Source organism: Mirounga angustirostris, unplaced genomic scaffold (assembly GCF_029215605.1).
Source record: "Mirounga angustirostris isolate CCGP_5_RB_7025 unplaced genomic scaffold, mMirAng1.0.hap1 SCAF_11, whole genome shotgun sequence".
Taxonomy (NCBI): domain Eukaryota; kingdom Metazoa; phylum Chordata; class Mammalia; order Carnivora; family Phocidae; genus Mirounga; species Mirounga angustirostris.
This window is the reverse complement of record NW_026991719.1, coordinates 4,596,210-4,611,020: the sequence shown is the minus strand read 5'-3', so window position 1 is coordinate 4,611,020 and position 14,811 is coordinate 4,596,210. Positions and strand designations below refer to the sequence as shown.

Genomic DNA, 14,811 nt, shown 5'->3' with positions numbered 1-14,811 from the left:
TGCGTGCCGTGCTCTGCCCAGGTAACAACGGCAAGCAAAGGAAAGGGCCGTGCACATCCTATGAAGGTCACCCGGACGGGCACTCAACAGGAATCTTTCTGTCCGAGGTTCCAGGGAAACAAACGTGTGAGCAAGGTCCCTGCCCCGAGGTGCTCTGAAGAGGACGGCAGACACACATATGAAGGTGTAAAGAGAAGTACATGGTAGGCATGTTTGGGACAGATAACACACGACCCTCTCTCCACCTCTCTGCCTCGCTGCTCTGTGACGCAGAGCGATCCAACTCCTTCTCGTTGCGGGACAAGCCGGGTGCTGTTTCTCACCCCCAGTGCTACGGTATTGAGTATGCGCAGAGCTAGACGCAGAACAAGAGAGCAAGCACGCACCGTGGCTAACTTCTTCCAGGCTTGCCAACTTTGCAAACATTTCCGGGGCCCCCGGGCCTCCTGAGGCTCTCCTTGTCGTATGCACCACTATTTCTTGTGCCTATAAATATTGATGCCTTTACTAAATTCCACGGTCTTGGTTTCCTGATTCCACACACTCAGTCACCCACCCACCCAACCACCGGCTGACCCTGAGTTCCTCCAGGGCACAGACCACATTTTATATTTATTTTTGCGTCAGGCCCAGGGCCAGATGCACAGCCCAATCAATATTTCTAAACCAATTAATGGACCAAAGCATCCTATTTATTATCCTTTCATATCTTTGGAGGTAAACTCGGATTCCCTGCATCCCTGGGAATCTCTGAAACATCCATATGAGAGAATATAAAAGGGCAATCAAGCACTTTTTCACCTTATGCTAGGGAAATTTTACCGTCACCTGCTTTCCTGGGTGTTACACATCTTGTTGTCTTAGGGAGGTGGTCCCCACTACCTGGGACACGATGAGTCACCATGGTCACCTCCACTCATCCTGCCCCACGGTGCAAAAACCCACAGCCACCGCAGATTCGGGTGGGTGTCCTAACCCTTCGCACAGATATGCCCCTGTGGGCCTGTCGTCTAAGTCTGTGGAATGGGTCGCCTTTTATCGCAATGAGATACGTATGTCTTGTATTCACCATGTGCGCACGCTACAAGGAACCTGGGATCAGTGGCTGGGTCTGATCTACTTTGGACTACCTCACATCCCCAACGACTAGTCTGATCGGTCTTGGCGGTGGCTTAGCTGAGGCTGTGTCGGGAACGAAGCATGAGCCCGAAACGCTACTGCACATCGAGGTCGGCAGAATAACCATCTCCCAAAGAGGGGCACAGCCTCATCCTCCAGAACTGGTGCCTCTGAGACCATCCACAGCAAAAGAACTTTGAAGATGAGATTAAGAACTCCGAAAAGGGAAAATCAGCTGCATGACTGGGTGGGACAAGTAGAATCAGAGCAGTCCTTCGGGAACCATATGTTAGAGTAAGTGAGGGAGGGAGATGACATTATGGAAACAGAGGTCAGAGAGAGAGAGAGAGGAAGGGAGGTCCAAAGACTTGTGCACTGTTGGCTTTAAAGATGAAAGAAGAGGTCACCAGCCAAAGAACGCAGGTGGCCTCCAGAAGCTGCAAAAGACAGGAAATCAACGGCTTCCCCAGAGCCTGCAGAATGACACAGCCCTGCTGTCACCCTGATTTTAGACCAGTGAGACCCATCCCAGACTTCAGACCTCCAGAACAATCACTTTAATAAACTATGTTGTTTTAAGCCAGAAGTCTGTGTTATTTTGTCACAGTGGCAACAGGAAGGTAATACACAGCTTTATTGTTTTAACCAGCTATCCAGTAAAGAGGCTGAGTTTACCCTGGGTGAACAGGCCTTCATTCCAATGTCCTGACCTACAAAGTGTGCTTTTAATCTCCGTGGGGACCGTTAACAGAAACGGCAACATGGTCACTTCCCTGGTCAATGCCTGCAACGCAGTCAGGTCCTGTATACTGCGAAGTAGCAGAGGGACAACATCAAAGCTCAAAGATCAAGGCAAAGTGCCCAGCAGGTGAGCTGGGAGGCCAGAGCTTACCGGTGTCGGCAGATTCCTCACCTTTATAGATTCCGTTACTGCCTCCGTGGACTTCTCCCTTGGTGCTCACCTCTTCCACATGGGCTCCTTGATCCGAGGTGAAGTAGACGAGGGTGTTATTAGCCAGTTTCAACTCATCGAGAACATTCAAGATCTGCCCTGAAGGGGAGAAATGTTCAATTTTAATACAGTTCCATCTTTACAAAAGAAAGGGAGATCATTTGCTCTTGACTTCTCTGAATATGGGAAGGAAATGCTCCCGTACATGGCAGCTAACCCACATTGATGCCAAGAGGGATGCAATGCAATCAGAAAGCCCATTTGTGGCAGGGTTCTTAGAAGGTTTAGTCATGGAACCAAGTGTCACCTAGAAGCACCATTTGCAACTCTAGGCATTATGGAGTGGTTCTGTACAGAGACGTGAGAAAGCATTCTGGAAAATCAGGCCCTGAGATCATGACCCACTTAGAGGAAGGTGCAATGGGTTCTGAAGATATAAAGAAGTCTACCAGTTTCCCTTATTCAGTGCAAAACACCAAACCATCAATGTTCTTCTTTTTTTTTTTTTTTTTTAAAGATTTACTTATTTATTTTTGAGAGAGAGAGAAAGCGAGGGTGGAGGAAGGGGCAGATGGAGGGAGAGAATCCGTTTCCTTCTACTTTCCTTTTTCTTGTCACATCTAATTCCCCACACCTAAGATTGTATACTACCCGCCCACATAGCAATGCTTCAACACAATCACAGTTTCGACAAAAGCAGTAAGAGTAACAGGTACCATCTACGGAGCAGTCTCTGCCCTCAAATGACTATTACACACTCTCTTATTTAGACACTTGAAACCCTGTGAGTAAACAGTGTAGGCTTCCTTTCTCAGATGGGAGGAACTGCGCTCTGTAAGGACAGTGACCTGCTCAAGCTCACACTAAGTTAGGAAGTTGAAGAGCCAGGAAGTAAGGGTTAAACCTTATTCCAAAGGCCAGATTCGAAAACCTTACATAGTTAACTGGATGGACTCAATGAGAATCACAGAGCACTAAACAACATATAAGGGGAGAAAAATAGAGACACCTACTGAAATACTCCTGGATAAAATGGTATCATAGCCGCTTGTCTTCTTCAAATTAGTAGAGGAAGAAGGGAAGGGAGGATGGGGTATAGATTAAACAAGATTAGGCATGAGTTCACGGCTGTTCAATGCACATCAGGGACACATGCAAGTTTACTGCACTTTTCTGTCTACTTTCTTTTATGCCTAAATTTTCCATAAGAAAAAAAACAGATGCTGCTTGAAGACAGAAGGGGCTGAAATATGGATGATCTGATTAGGACGTTGCTGTCAGCTGTCAGATCAGAAGTAAATGAGGGTCAAACTAGAGGAACACAATTTGTAATCTCCATGGAGAACCATATACTCATATGCTGCCGGTTTAATTTCGTAAGTTAACGCATGCACTTACACTCTGAGGTATTAGGGTCTGACTCCACTTTTGATGCTTGACTGCGAAGAGCTCTTAAGCCTCGCCAGTCCTTATTTGACTTGTGCCCAATGAGTCAATAAGAAAGCCTGGGTGCTGCCCCCTGCAGTGATGTGGGAGATTCAAGCTATGCCAGTCTCTGCCTGAATGCCCCACCCAGTCCCTGCCTCCTCCCACCATGAAAGGTCAATTATTCTCCTTTCCCATCACTCTCAAGCTATTTTCAGACCAGCCTGGGAGCAACCTTGCTCTCCCACCCCCAGAAAGCCTCATTATGTGAGTAATAAACCTTTTCATAGACTCTTGCTGTAGGTGTGGCATCATTAGTCTAGACATGGGAACCAAATTTGGGAGGGGGACCATCTCATTACTGCAGGATAACCCACAGTAATTGAAATTTTATAAGGACGCCAGGTATCCCTTGCAGCAGGGATAATAAGTGAATATGAGCACATCCTACCCGGCACATAGGTCATGCCCCAGTGGGTACAAGCCCTCTGCTTTGGGGCTGCACCTTTACCTATGTGGTCCAGAAAAGGAGGACAGGGGCTGCAGAGTCAACTCTCCACAGAGGTGGCACGGATGACTTCTGAAGCAAAAGCAAAACCCAAGTCATCTGTTACAAGACATATTTTTGCTATTTGATTGCCAATGCCACCGGCTATGGTATGTTCAATCTTTCTCAATTTTTTAACTCACATAATAAACATTCCAAGAAGCCACATCATATACATAAATGCCAGACTCAGAACCAAGGAATAAGATGCATGAGGGCCATTTTAGATTTGTCTCCCATGATAAATCATTATCAGGCAGACGTTGATTGTGGTGTTATTTGGTACAGCAAAGCAAATCACCTGTGTGCTTGGGGATATTTGGCTCTAACACTAATTTAAGCTGTATCATTCTGAATATGATAATTAGTTTAATGAGTTAAAGTAGGGAGCAGAAATAAGACAATATAACCCCCACTTATACTTTGAAGGAAAAATGCCCCTTTTGACTCATACAACAGTTTCTAAGTAAAATAATACAGACTAAGCAGTTAGCAGAGGACTGAAGATTTTACTTCCTTGTGTTGTAATTAGTATTTTGCAAAAGGGTGTGCAACCATGCACCTCCATTTCAAATATAATTCACCTTTCATATAAGAAATTTTTATTATTTTTTTAATTTTTTTTTAAAGATTTTATTTATTTATTTGAGAAAGAGAATGAGATAGAGAGAGCATGAGAGGGGGGAGGGTCAGAGGGAGAAGCAGACTCCCTGCTAAGCAGGGAGCCTGATGCGGGACTCGATCCCAGGACTCCAGGATCATGCCCTGAGCCGAAGGCAGTCACTTAACCAACTGAGCCACCCAGGCGCCCCAAGAAACTTAGTTTTAAATGTGCCATCCGTGATAATTTGTATGGACACAAAACCTGCACACAAATATTTATAGCAGTTTTATTTATAATTGTCAAAACCTTGGAAACAACCAAGATGTCCTTTAGTAGGAGACTGGATAAACTACAGTCCACCAATGGATTATTATGCACGCTAAAAAGAAATGAGCCATCTAGCCATGAAAAGACATGGAGGAACTTGAAATGCCTGTTGTCTGGTGAAAGAAGCCAATCTGGAAATGCACATACTATAGGATTCCAACTACGCGACGTGCTGGAAAAGGGAAAACTATGGAGACAGTAAACAGATCAGTGGTTGCCACAGCCTTAGACGGGGAAGGGAGAGGGCGGTGAATAGGCAGCACAGGGGACTTTTTAGGGCAATGAAAGTATTCTGTCTGATACCATAATAGCAGGCACATGTCATTATACCTCAGTCCAAATCCACAGAATGCAGGATTCCAACAGTGAACCCTACTGTAAACTATGACGTTTAGTCGGTAACAATGTATCAGCATTGGTTCATCAACTGCAAAAAATGTACTGCACTATTTCAAGATATTCTAAGGGGAACTGTGTGCAAAAGAAAGGGATAATATGAAAACTGTACTTACTACTCAATTTTTCTGTAAACTTAAAACTGCTCAAAAAATAGCCTGCTACTTTTTAAAAAGCACCTTTTCAGATACAGTGTCCCATCCCAGACTCCCTCATCCACATATTCAACCACGTATTAGGAAGCACCTACTGAACGTGGGCTTTGTGCTGAGGGCCGGGGGCTCAGAGCCTCCTGGAGACCCGTTTTCTTTGTTCAAGCTAGCTACAACTCCTTTTTACCATTTCCCCGGCAGGCTCTTTCCATCTCCAGATGATCCTGTGGTGGCACTTACTACCCGGACTCCTTCTACTGAAATACATACTAGGGTGCCTGGGTGGCTCAGTCGGTTAAGCGACTGCCTTTGGCTCAGGTCATGATCCTGGAGTCCCGGGATCGAGTCCCGCCTCGGGCTCCCTGCTCGGCGGGGAGCCTGCTTCTCCTTCTGACCCTCCCCCCTCTCTTGTGCTCTCTCTCTCTCATTCTCTCTCTCAAATAAATAAATAAAATCTTAAAAAAAAAAAAAGAAATACATACTATATCTTTCCCCATCCCAACATGCCCCCCCTTCCCCGGGGGCATTTCCTCCAAATCCCAGTACTCCAAATGACCATGTTAAGATAATCACTTTGTCCCCATCAATTTTTCTCATTCATTGCCTAGAGTGATGACTTCATCTTTTTCATCAAAATGCCCTATACAGCTGGGCTGGGATTAATAACAAGGGAATCTAGCTGAGGTCACCATGCATCTATAAACCATACAGTATTTGGCCCAATGTGTGCAGAAACTGTCAGATTTCTGATTTCCTTTGTGTTCCTTCTTCAACAAAAGATGGACTCTGGATCCCATACAGTTTAGGTCTTATGCCAGAATCTTATTTGTAAAGCCCAGAGTCCATTAACTGTTTAAATTTTCATAAGATTGATCCCATAAAGGTCTAACATATTTCTCTCCTAAAAATTCTGAACGGAAATCTCCCATGAGAACAAAAGCTGGTGTATTATTCTTGTTTTCAGAGCAGTGTGCTGTAAGTCAGAGGTCCACAAATATTATTTTTCGGTAAGGTTCTCAAGGTGTAATGATACCAATTCATACAGGATGATAGTTCTGAATTACCGATGGTGGGCCGCAGGATAGCTTATAAATGAAATGTGTTATTTCCAAAGCTTTCGCACATTGTTCCCTGAATGAAACAAATACAGAAAATAAGCCATTTCAGGAGCACTTTGTTATTTAACCGGGGACAAGAGCAAGCTTATCAAAAAAACCAAGAACTTCAGACCAGAGTTTTGTACACTGAAGGGACACAACTTGGAAATGTACAAATGTGGCTCCTTCCTTCTCCAGGTGTGAATGTGGCTTCCGGAGGAAGCCTAAATTCAACAGAGTTCCTTCATTCCATTTATTCATTCTACAAACAAGTGGTAAGCCGCTGTTGAGAATCAGGCGGTGGCACTCCATGCAGGAGACAGAAGGCTTCCCGATGCACACGCCAAATTCTACGTTTTGCTCAAGAAAGAAGCTATCAAACAGAACTAAGTACTCAAGCTCTGCCTCCTGGTTTCTAATAGGACCAGACCTGGTTTGAATCCTAGGTCCCCAGAGTGCTCAGTGGGCTTCTTTGCTTCTAAGTCAGAGATAATAATGTGAAATAGTTAAAGTGCTGCCAGGAGGCACCAAAGGAGGAGAATTTCATCCCAAACAGCCCAAGACTGGTCCCACTATGATTGCTCAATGCACCTTAGCTCTTACAATGGGCTTAAAAAATGGGCTTGCCCAATTGAAGACTTGTGATTTCAGCTGATTTGGCTTTCTCTTTTCTCCTACGAGGTAGGTCAGCTCAGACAAAATATTGGAGCAAAATGCTGTGAAGTAACTATTTACCCTTTTGGAAGCACTGTGCTCATTAAGGAAAGAAAATGTCTCAAGCAGCCACAAAACATGAATAATTAAGAAAATTTCCACCTACTCAACATGACTCCAGGGAACACAAAGAAACCCTAAAAAGGCCCCCCAAAACTATTTTAGTGTTTTATCTGATCAACAGGTTAATGGTGGAACTGAAATAATCCTCCTGGGGTTGGAAGCTGAAGATAAATAAATGAGAGTAGCTAATTATAGCCCCTAGTGGTGGGACTCTCCATCGGGCATGTGCAATGCTTGGAATTGGTCTAGAAAGCTGGCTTTAACCTGTGTCCTCGTGCTCTCCCAAATCCATCATTGACTGGCACAGAGAAATCTGTCAGTGGCCCTAAAGAGGCAATTCTTTCTTGGCTTATGTAGGACTAGAAGTATAGCCAACATCCCATATATCAGGACATATCAGCCAATGTACAGATAGATTTATTTTATCTCTGGTTGGAAGCAATGCCCATTGAATTCAGGTAAACCTGACCTAGTACTTCCTTCCAAAACAAGATTTCCAAAACTTTGGTCCTGATCTTCTCTATGACATGGACCTCAGAGATTCCCCCAGATGGGGCACTGGAAAGCCTATGAGTTATCTACAGTATAAAATCAAGTTCAAAAGCTTACACATAAAAAAACAGTATATGAGCAAAAATAAAATTCCTGGGATTGGATTATTTATCTGCCCTCCTTTTTTTTTTTTTAAAGATTTTATTTATTTATTTGAGAGAGAGAGAATGAGAGAGAACACATGAGAGGGGGGAAGGTCAGAGGGAGAAGCAGAGTCCCTGCCGAGCAGGGAGCCCGATGTGGGACTCGATCCCGGGACTCCAGGATCATGACCTGAGCCGAAGGCAGTCGCTTAACCAACTGAGCCACCCAGGCGCCCTTTATCTGCCCTCCTTAAGTCACCAGAGATACGAATATGATGCGCTGGCTTCCGTGGTGTGGAGGGGAGAGTTGAAGTTCTTTGTTATGACTTTTGTTTTGCGAGGGTATTTTTAGAGAAGAGCAAGCAAAATATTGTAAAAGGTAAATGGACGTTGTGGCGTTCTGCCTTACTAGACTTGGATCTAACACAGCTACTGCCTGAAATGCAGTCTGGGTCTCGATTATTCGCATGGTGCCTGTACGTGAAGGTCTAAGGAGGCTCCGAACATCAAAATCTTGCAGGATGATTTCAGACACTAAGGAAGTGGGGGCAAGAGGGTGAACACCCCCGCGTTGTATATCCATGCCTGAGTGATGCGAGAAGGATGCCGGCTTCCGCTGTCACTAATGACCGAGCAAGAGAAAAGGGGCTGGAATGCTCTCCCCAGGAAGCGACTCCTGCGAGCCTGGCTGCCACACGTGGATTCTGGAGGAGCCGGGGACCATCCCTCCCAAGGCCTTTAATAGAAGGATAACTCCCTCCCTGGCCGCCATGGGTGAGATATCCATGGACACGCCCAGTGCCAGATCTTGTTTGATTTCGATTCAATCAGACTCACTATATCCATTAACGTGGGGATCACCCTTTCATTACCTCACTGACTTTCACATCTCCCAAGGGAACATGAAAATTTCCCTCAAAACATGTTTAGAAGACATGCCTCATCATTTTTGCAAAAAGCTATGGGAAAGTAACCCAATGTGACAGCAAAGACAGTGATTAGACTGCTTTAGGCATTGATGTAGGTATTTTGTTTTTCGTTCCTCTGGGTGATGAAGACTAATAATCAAGACCTTGTATTTAGAACATAGGTTCCTTAGCGCATTCATACCACACATTAGCGTTCTTCCACTTTTAATGGGCTGATCGATCACCTTGGGAACCACGTTAACATGAAGACTCTGATTCAGTACATCTGGGGCCTTCGGAACTTCTAAAACACTCCTCAATGACACCTGCCTGAAGGCCATACTTTTAGAAGAAAGCTTATATGTGGCTAAATGTTTAATAAACACTAACATAAAATAAAAGGACATGGTTGGTATTTTACGGATTTCAGGAACTGCAACAATATTGAGATTTGGGTACAGTTTCAATTTCACACCTAACTTTTACACCCAGGAAAGAAACATAATAACGTAGACTCGGGATTATTAGGGCAGTTAGGAAATGGAAAAGCCTAGGATTTCAGTGTTGCTTTTCTACAGATAACCCTTTGCTCACTTTTGCTGGAACTTCTCGCTCCAGTCAGTTTTTGTCTGAGCTCCCCTTGTTTCTGGGAAATGCATCCTTATTTTGTGCTGTACCTGGTTGTTATGATAATGTTGTGATTTCCTCCATTAAGCCTGTCTCTGCCCTCATCACAGTTGTAATGTGTGATTTATCCCCTGCACCTGCATCTGCTCTCACCATCTGGGGTGCTTTCATGGCTCAACTCCAAGATTTTCTTGGGTTAAAAATAACCTGTGGTTTTTTTTTTTTTTTTTCCCCAGGGCATTGCATTGGCTGGAAATAATCTGAATAATTCCAGCTCGTTCTCATTCCCGGTGAGCTCACCGGTGTTCTCCTGCGTCAACGAGGAAAATGCACGCAGAAGAACAGTGTCACTGTGTCTGTTCACTGCAATCACACACGTGTGTGGGAGGAAACCCAACGCTGGCACACCTGTGAGCCAGGGGAAGCCACGCCGAGTGCGTGCTTGAGGTCACTGCTTCCCTAGGGTCCTAAACATCACAGGGCTGACCTGGGCAGCAGGGGCTCCAACTACTGGTGGGGAACTGTTCTCAAGGGCACTGCTCAGAGGGAGCATATGGTCTTCCCACTCTTGATCGGGCCGTTGTACTTCCTGCACTTTACTGTCTGCTAAAAAATAAGGTTTGGGGGCTCTGGGGGCAGCCCTTTGCTCTTTTGAATGGCCACCGGCTGAACATGCCCTGGGGAGTTATCCAGGCTGTGTCATGGTGTGCAAGGTTGAATTCTTATTGTGATGCTCAACCACACCATCCACACTCACTTTTATTTTAGGACTGGGTTTTTTGTTTGTTTGTTTTTTGGCATTGGGTTCTACCATCCATAAAGCTGAAGGTACACAATTGAAAATTCTGTTTCCTTTCATGGACACCCTGCACGTACATCACAGAGTCAAGCCCTCCTGGGCACCCTGGCTCACACCACACCGAGTTCCTCTCTTGGGTTTTGCTCCTAATCAGTGTGACCTTCAGGTTTCCTTATGTGCAGCTCCCCTGCAATGTCTGCCGAACTCCAGGGTGAAGGGCTGGCTTGATGGGGAGATCTCAAGCTCCTAGGGGAGAGTTCAGTTGTTCCTACCAAGGCTCTGGGCAGACGGACTCTTCTGGAGAGTGTGAGGTCCAGAGCGCACCATCTCAAGTAGAAGCTATAGTAGCAATCATATTAAAAGATGGTGTGAATTCATGTTTACTTTTTCATCACAGACTTTTTTCTCATCCATGAACTATTTCCAAGAGTTTGAGATCTCCCCATCAAGCCAGTGCTTTGCCCTGGAGTTCGGCAGACATTGCAGGGAAGCTGCACCTGGTAAACTGAAGGTCACATTGATTATGAGGCATAATATGCACATTTCAAGCAAAGATGTTTCACACATCTGGGAAACAATAATAAGTAGTCATCGTAGTATTTGTTGAGCATTTTGAGCAAGCCAGGCACCATGCATTGTGCTCTAAACACACGACTTCACAGAATCTGATTCACTGATTCCACTAATTCAAGCAGGTGGAATAAATCTCTATAGGGGGACCGTCGTACCCGATCTTCTGACGAGCCCTGAGTGGGTCCTGACTTAAAAGCAACAGGTATTCAAGAGTCCAGATATCCCTCCAGCTCATGGAGGTGCCGCTCTATCCTGGCTGGTGGGCAATCACGCACAAGCTACTTCACCCCTCAAAACCTCACTTTCTCACCTGTAAACGACACATGATAAAAATACCTCCCCGTAAACTCATTAATCCACGTGCAACGCTTCAATAAGTTACCAGAATATCACCAAATGATTTCACAGGTTATGGACTGTTGGTCAATAAACGTTTCTCATTCTCACACTGGTGGTTGCGGCTAACGTTGGTATTATTAAAATGCGCCCACATGTTTTATTAATCCTGTTTGAATTAATTGGGACTTGATTTCCTGGATAATTTATGATGTTATTTTCTTTATGGAAAGGATTTCTCAAACAGCATTAAAATCGATTCCTTTTAATTCGAGATGTAAATTCAAGGTAATATAATATCCGTCGAGGGCGCCTGGGTGGCTCAGTTGGTTGAGCGACTGCCTTCGGCTCAGGTCATGATCCTGGAGTCCCGGGATCAAGTCCCGCATCAGGCTCCCTGCTCGGCAGGGAGTCTGCTTCTCCCTCTGACCCTCCTCCCTCTCATGCTCTCTGTCTCTCATTCTCTCTCTCTCAAATAAATAAATAAAATCTTAAAAAAAATAATAATAATAATATCCGTCGAAGCCCGAGAACGTGAAATTAAGCTTTGGGCTTTGTAAAAACGGTAACACTCCTACAGAGTTTATGAAACCCAGAGGTTAATGATTTATGAACTAAATTAATTTGGAGAACCAGAATCAATATCCCACACAATGCATTTACAGCTACATATTACAGCAAAATGTTTGTTGGGATTGCCAGATGTGCCTTGGTCCTGCCCCGGTGACCTTCCCCTTGTTTCTCTGTCCCCTACTCTGTAGTCTTTACACCCCTGGGCTAAGGATGCAAAACCCCTTTTTGCAGAAAATGGACTACTTTGCCACAAATGCAGTTTTACTGGAAACTCGCATAGGAATGGAAGAGAAAGGAAAATGTGCACCGTACACGTTTCCTTTATTCTTCCTGCCTCGTCATTGGGTTTTTCTGATACTGTGATTTACGTGAAGCTTTCCAGATGTGCATTCATGCAGTGCACACATACCATCAAAAATTGGTTAATGGAGAAAAGCATGCACTGTTGAAGATAAGGATGAATCTGTTAGAACAAAGCACCCGGAATGAAGGCAGTTGAGAGCAGAGTCTGGGACCGAGCACAGCAACTATGCAGCGTGTCCAAAGGGTGGGCGAATGGGTCAGACAGAGTCATGGAGGAAGAGACAGGAAGTAACTTTAAGAGCGCCACCCATACAAGACACGGGAAGAGAGATGATTAGATGGCTCTAACTTTATGTCCCTGGTGGCCCTAATGTGTCTATGTCTTTAACCACACACTATTTGGCTCTCTGGTAGGAACTGTATCCTTTACTCTTTAGAAAGTGCTGAGCACAAAGCCTGATAAACATGCTTGGGGAGCTCACGTCCAGTGGGCACCAAGAGTCTCACTTTCCAAAGCCAGGAGGCCGCCCAAGTGCACAGATGACGGATCCTGCTGAGCAGATGGTGACGGAAGGCCAATGGGCTCTGCAGAACTGACCTCCAGAGGGCCGATGGGATCTGCAGAGTTGACCTCGAGAAGGCCAATGGGATTTGCAGAGTTGACTTCCAGAGGGCCAAGGGGATTTGCAGAGTTGACTTCCAAAGGGCCAATGGGATTTGCAGAGTTGACCTCCAAAGGGCCAATGGGATTTGCAGAGCTGACCTCCAGAGGGCCAATGGGATGTGCAGAACTGACCTCTAGAGGGCCGATGGGATCTGCAGAGTTGACCTCGAGAAGGCCAATGGGATTTGCAGAGTTGACTTCCAGAGGGCCAAGGGGATTTGCAGAGTTGACCTCCAAAGGGCCAATGGGATTTGCAGAGCTGACCTCCAGAGGGCCAATGGGATGTGCAGAACTGACCTCCAGAGGGCCGATGGGATCTGCAGAGTTGACCTCGAGAAGGCCAATGGGATTTGCAGAGTTGATTTCCAGAGGGTCGATGGGATTTGCAGAACTAACCTCCAAAGGGCCAATGGGATTTGCAGAGTTGACCTCCAAAGGGCCAATGGGATTTGCAGAGCTGACCTCCAGAGGGCCAATGGGATGTGCAGAACTGATCTCCAGAGGGCCGATGGGATCTGCAGAGTTGACCTCGAGAAGGCCAATGGGATTTGCAGAGTTGATTTCCAGAGGGTCAATGGGATTTGCAGAACTAACCTCCAAAGGGCCAATGGGATTTGCAGAGTTGACCTCCAAAGGGCCAATGGGATTTGCAGAGCTGACCTCCAGAGGGCCAATGGGATGTGCAGAACTGACCTCCAGAGGGCCAAGGGGATCTGCAGAGCTGACCTCGAGAAGGCCAATGGGATTTGCAGAGTTGACCTCCAGAGGGCCAGTGGGATTTGCAGAACTGACCTCTAGCGGGCCAATGAGATTTGTAGAGTTGACCTCCAGAGGGCCAATGGGATTTGCAGAGATGACCTCTAGAGGGCCAATGAGATGTGCAGAACTGACCTCTAGTGGGCCAATGGGATTTGCAAAGCTGACCTCCAGAGGGCCAATGGGATTTGTGGAACTGACCTCTAGAGAGCCAATGGGATTTGTGGAGTTGACCTCCAGTGGGCCAATGAGATTTGAAGAGCTGACCTCCAGAGGGCCAATGGGATTTGTGGAACTGACCTCTAGAGAGCCAATGAGATTTGCAGAGCTGACATCCAGTGGGCCAATGAGATTTACAGAGCTGACCTCCAGCGGGCCAATGAGATTTGTAGAGTTGACCTCCAGAGGGCCAATGGAATTTGCAGAGCTGACCTCTAGAGGGCCAATGGGATTTGTGGAACTGACCTCTAGAGAGCCAATGGGATTTGCGGAGTTGACCTCCAGCGGGCCAATGAGATTTGCAGAGCTGACCTCCAGCGGGCCAATGAGATTTGCAGAGCTGACCTCCAGCGGGCCAATGAGATTTGCAGAGCTGACCTCCAGCGGGCCAATGAGATTTGCAGAGCTGACCTCCAGCGGGCCAATGAGATTTGCAGAGCTGACCTCCAGCGGGCCAATGAGATTTGCAGAGCTGACCTCCAGAGGGCCAATGAGATTTGCAGAGCTGACCTCCAGCGGGCCAATGAGATTTGCAGAGCTGACCTCCAGAGGGCCAATGAGATTTGCAGAGCTGTCCTCCAGAGGGCCAATGAGATTTGCAGAGCTGACCTGCAGCGGGCCAATGAGATTTGCAGAGCTGACCTCCAGCGGGCCAATGAGATTTGCAGAGCTGACCTGCAGCGGGCCAATGAGATTTGCAGAGCTGACCTCCAGTGGGCCAATGAGATTTGCAGAGCTGACCTCCAGAGGGCCAATGAGATTTGCAGAGCTGACCTCCAGCCGGCCAATGAGATTTGCAGAGCTGACCTCCAGAGGGCCAATGAGATTTGCAGAGCTGTCCTCCAGAGGGCCAATGAGATTTGCAGAGCTGACCTGCAGCGGGCCAATGAGATTTGCAGAGCTGACCTGCAGCGGGCCAATGAGATTTGCAGAGCTGACCTCCAGAGGGCCAATGAGATTTGCAGAGCTGACCTCCAGAGGGCCAATGAGATTTGCAGAGCTGACCTCCAGTGGGCCAATGA

At 46.3% G+C, this 14,811-nt stretch overlaps 1 protein-coding gene across 4 annotated transcripts in view; it reads right to left on the bottom strand.

The window, feature by feature from the left end:
* Positions 1–14,811, bottom strand: part of STS (steroid sulfatase) — a 159,944-nt gene that overhangs the window by 35,579 nt on the left and 109,554 nt on the right. For all 4 annotated transcript variants that reach the window (XM_045874236.3, XM_064573694.1, XM_064573692.1 and 1 more), the window contains one exon: positions 2,033–2,170. In XM_045874236.3, the coding sequence (XP_045730192.1) occupies positions 2,033–2,170 (138 nt within the window). The remainder of the gene's footprint in view (positions 1–2,032; positions 2,171–14,811) is intronic.